Source organism: Oratosquilla oratoria, unplaced genomic scaffold (assembly GCF_046742065.1).
Source record: "Oratosquilla oratoria isolate Oo_2021 unplaced genomic scaffold, ASM4674206v1 SCAFFOLD123, whole genome shotgun sequence".
Taxonomy (NCBI): domain Eukaryota; kingdom Metazoa; phylum Arthropoda; class Malacostraca; order Stomatopoda; family Squillidae; genus Oratosquilla; species Oratosquilla oratoria.
The window spans coordinates 390,001-395,000 of NW_027467480.1; the positions used below are offsets into that span (position 1 = coordinate 390,001).

Genomic DNA, 5,000 nt, shown 5'->3' on the forward strand with positions numbered 1-5,000 from the left:
GGGAATGATTCATATCATCTTAGAATATTTTATGTTACAAGTCGAAAGTACTCGTAAGATTTGTAACAATATGTTTACATAGTCGTATGCTTAACTTGACTTTGATTCTTCTGTAGGCGCCAGTGCTGTGTTAGAGATGGCGGGGAAAGAAGGAGTCAAGAGCACCTCCCAACCCCGTCGTAATACATGACGTGGTATACGACTATACCATATATGTATGTGTATGTGCGTGTGTTTTCTTTAGAGCATTTGTGTACAAAAGTGCCTCCGATCGACAAAAGAACGTCAAGAGGACGGCTGCGAAAATTGGCTCTCAATTCCGATACGACTAGAGGTGTCCTTGACAGTATTAAAAAACTATAATAGTAAATAAGTACAAAAACAGAATAACATAGAATAAAGTAAAATAAAGAAAGAAAGAGATAAAGTGTCACATTATTTCCTGGATCCAAAAGGGTGTTTTACTTTTTCATAGTACATCAGAATCGATAATACTATATCAAAACATATTGTTTATACATATATATAATTAAATTAGTTGGGAAATGCAATTTTAATGACATTGTAATTTTGAAAATGAATAGACAGATAAGCTGACACATTGACTTTAGAAGAGTATTTGCCTCGGTGGAAGAAAGTCAAAGAATTTAATCAAGATTATGAAATCTAGTGATGCTTCAATAGAAATTGGGATATTTTAGTATTACTTTTATGGAAATTTAATTCTAATCAACTTTAATTCACTCTAGTATCATGTTACCTCAATGCAGAGATTACACAAGGCTTTTTCCAGTCATCTGGAGTCCATCGAACATACTGTTTTAGACCATTCAAGTCGAGGTTTCATCAGAGTCTTTTTGAATTGTGGCTTTTTCCTGGGCCGATCTGCTCGCTACCCAACTTCCAAAAGCATGTTAATCACAATCCTGGAATGCTAATTAATTTCATCTTCAGACAACATGGTTTTGACTCATGCGCAAGGTATTTTTTCTTTCTTTTTTTTTTCTTCTTTTTTTTTTTTACCAAGAGCAATTTTCACTATCTGAGTTTTCTTTTTTCTGGCACATTTATTTTTTCCTTATTGAGCTCAATACCAGATGTTTTTCTTCTTCTTTTCCTTTCAGTTAAACTAAGCCTTTCTGTGGCATTTAGAATTTTTCGCTTCTTGTAGCTCTTTCATGGATGTACCCTGCATTAAAAGATTGATCTGTCCGACTTTCATAGGGTTCCGGGATTTTATTTCTTCGTTTTCAATAAACGATAATTAAACAGGGAAATAGCTGAATACTTCTTCACCAACTCAAGTCCCAGGACAAACTAAAGTGACAGCCAATCTGAGTCAGAGCTAAATCCATGAATTAAAATGGTCATTACTTTCCACTCTGAAGTAGAAACGTTTCCAAAATGTGAGATATCTAATTTTAGTCATTAAAGAATTTATGCAGGTAACATTTACTAAATATTTTCCTAAATATCGGGACTTTCCTGTTTTCAAAATTCAAATATGCTAGTTCAGAGAAAATTCCATAATAAATTTTCTAATACCCGTTTTATATATATATATATATATATATATATATATATATATATATATATATATATATATATATGTATGTATGTATATGTATGTATGTATATATATACATGACGACAGGACCGAGAAGGAAAAGCCCCATGAGCGACTGCAGAAGGTCAGTTCAGGTTCGTTTATGCAGAAGTGGCCTTGGAAGGAAAATAACGCACAGGATCTCCAGAGGTAATGGTTATACATCGAGACACAGAAGTCTCCTAAGAAGAAAAAAAAGAAAAAAAAGAAGAAGAAGAAGAAAACACATTGGTGCTAAAATGCCTTTTTCGGAGAACTCCCTACATTTCGATGGGATTGGTCAAGGATTTTATTCAGCTGGGGGGGAGCCCCGGAAATGCATTAGAGAATTTGCACGAGATCTCGAAGGTTTCGAGATATGGTGTAAACTAACCAATGTATTCACTGGGGCTCCTCCTGAGAGGAGTAAAATCGTTTATCTTGCACAAAAATAGAGAAACGAAAAAAATAAAAAGACCCTGGGGCTCTCATGGTTTTCTGTTGGACCTAGGCCTGGCGCAGGTCTGAGCGTTTTCATTGTATATTCCATGAAAAAATGAGGAGGAAGATAAAAAAAAAATAAAATAAAAATGAATAAATAAAAGAAATAAACGGGCCTCATCGACCAAAGTTTTTACCTTATTACCTGGTATTCAGTCAGAGTCTCATCAGGTTCTCCATGACGTCACACTGAGATCCCTTGCAACATGTATGACGTCACACTTGGACCACACGAAGCAAATCCGCCGAGAAAAAGTCGCAGGGACCGGATCACATACCAATCGAGCTCCTTGACTAAGGTGGAATAGCCATCAAGACCCGGTCAAGGTCAAGGCCATGGACGGGCCCGCAACACCTCTACCTAGATGGAAGGAGAACATCGAAAAAAACCCACAGTACATAGTTGCACAGAAAAATTTACACTATAAAAGACAAGTAATAACCACACAAAAGAACCAAAATCAAACACAAAAATGAGTATACTACACTTAGGATATAACCAACCTCTTAGCATAAGGAACATCTCCTGTGAGAGCTGAACCACGTGATAGCGAGTCGGCTATGGCGTTTTCTCACCCACGTATATGTCAGATTCTCAAATTAAAGAGCTGTAGTGCCAACGACCATCTTAAAAGTCTTTGCTTAGTGTTCTTCATCTTTTCAACGAATATCAAGGGGTTGTGGTCTGCACGCACTAGCACTGGGTGAATTGTGCTACCTATATAAACTCTAAAATGGTCGAGGGCCAACAACAACGCAAGTGCCTCCTTTTCAACGGTGGCATAATTTCTCTGGTGCTTGTTAAATTTCTTCGAGTAATATCCAACTTGGTGCAACACGGAATCTCCCTCACCTTCCTTCGTAGAACGGGCGCGTTGGATAGTGGGGTCTTCAAGCTCTCGAAGGATTCCTGGCACATCTGCGACCACCTAAAGTCCTTCTTGCTCCTAAAGAGGTCGGTCATCGGGGCCACAATAGATGAGAAATTTGGACAGAAGAGCCGGTAATAGCCTGCTATCCCCAGCAATTTCATCACTGCTTTTTTGTCTTCTGGTACCGGGTATCGTTGGATGGCCGCAATCTTGGCTGCAATGGGTCGGACCTCATTCTGCCCGACCACATGCCCCAGGAAGGTGACCCGAGCATGGCCGAACTCGCTTTTGGCGAGGTTCACCGTCAGATTGTTTCCAGCCAACATAGCGAAGAGAGATTTCAGGCGACTCAGGTGCAACTCCTAGGTGTCCCCGAAAACGACGATATCGTCGAGATAGTACCGGACGCCGTCCATCCCAGCTGTGAGGCGGTTCATCAGGCGCTGAAAGGTGGCCGGGGCATTCCGCAACCCAAAGGGAAGAACGGAGAATTCGTACAGTCCCTCTGGGGTGACGAAGGCGGAGATGGCTCTCGAGCGCTCAGTCAGTCGGACCTGGTAGTAGCCTTTGAGGAGGTCGAGCTTGGTTACCCACCGCGCCGAACCCACGTCGTCGATCACGTCGTCTATGCTTCCGTTACCGCGTTGACCCGTCGATAGTCGACGCATAATCGCATCGACCCATCTGGCTTCGGCACGAGGACCACCGGAGATGACCACGAGCTGCGGCTGGGCTGTACAATGCCGAGCTCTTGGAGACGTTGCACCTCAGCTCGGACGTACTCCCTCTTGAAGGTATTCAGGCGGTAAGGACGTTGGCAGATGGGAGGGGCCCCATGGGTCTCCACGTCGTGCTCCAGTGCTGAGCAGGGGCGAGGGTGATCACCGAATATGCACACGTACGGTCGTAGCAGGGATTCTATGTCCTTCGCTTGGGCACCAGAGAGATGTTCTAACTTCACAATGGGGTCTCGTAATATCACTGAGTTTTCCATCTTAACACATGACCCACTAAGAGCTTCAGAGAAACACTCATCACTTTCTTCACTAACTTCCGGGACTACTAAGCACGCAGGTGACGGAGGTCAGCCTCCGCACTATCTCCTACCACACCCTCAATACGATCGTTGTAGGGTTTCAACAAGTTAAAATGCATTAGACGCTTTTTCTTGCGTCTCTCTGGAGTGTGGAGGACATAGTTAGCCTGACCTTGGTGCCCTAAGACCTGATACGGTCCACTATACACAGCTTGAAGAGGGTTAGTTTTTAATGGTAAGAAAGCTAAGACTTTATCTCCACTCTTAAAATACCTATCTCTTGCTCCTTTTGACTTATCAAACTGGTGCTTCATTTTGATCTGAGCACCTTCTAGGTTTGAATGGGCAAGACTTATGGCTAAGTGAAGTTTATCCTTAAACTTATACGCATAGGAGGCCAACGGGGTCACAGGCCCATTGCTTATCCAGCTCTCCTTCAAAACTTTAAGGGGACCCCATGCCTCATGTTCATAAACTAACTGAAATGGGCTATAACTTAACGACTCTTGAACACTATCTCGGATGGCGAACAGCAGGAGATCTACTCCCTCGTCCCAGTCCCTTCCGTTTTCCAAGCAAAAGGTCCTTAGGATTCTTTTGAGGGCTTGATGGAACCTCTCTACTACACCCTGGGATTGCGGCTGATAAGCCGAGGACCTAGATTGCCTGACACCCAGGCTTTCCATCACCGGGTTAAACAACCGGGAAGTAAAGTGCAGGAATATCGCAAAGCAACTATAATACAATGTATACATAACTTTATATATATATATATATATATATATATATATATATATATATATATATATATATACATACACACACACACACACACACACACACACACACACACACACACATACATACACACACGCACACACATACATACTCACACACACACACACACACACACACACACACACACACACACACACACACACACACACACACACACACACACACACACACACACACACACACACAAACACGCACACACACACACACA

At 42.0% G+C, this 5,000-nt stretch overlaps 1 protein-coding gene across 1 annotated transcript; it reads right to left on the reverse strand.

Annotated features, from left to right (window-relative positions):
* Positions 1-285: 285 nt before the first annotated feature.
* Positions 286-3,284, reverse strand: LOC143022599 (uncharacterized). Its single transcript, XM_076180896.1, has 2 exons — positions 2,940-3,284; positions 286-357 (listed from the first exon to the last, which is right to left on the reverse strand). Exons 1-2 carry the CDS (start codon positions 3,282-3,284, stop codon positions 286-288), a joined length of 417 nt encoding a protein of 138 aa, XP_076037011.1.
* Between the last annotated feature and the right edge of the window lie 1,716 nt (positions 3,285-5,000).

Excerpts from the sequence above, each read along its gene's own strand:
- LOC143022599 (XM_076180896.1), bottom strand. The coding sequence starts at position 3,284 with ATGTTGGCTGGAAACAATCTGACGGTGAACCTCGCCAAAAGCGAGTTC. Across the intron at positions 358-2,939 it reads CGCCCGTTCTACGAAGGAAG|TTTTTTAATACTGTCAAGGA; the intron begins GTGAGGGAGATT and ends TTACTATTATAG.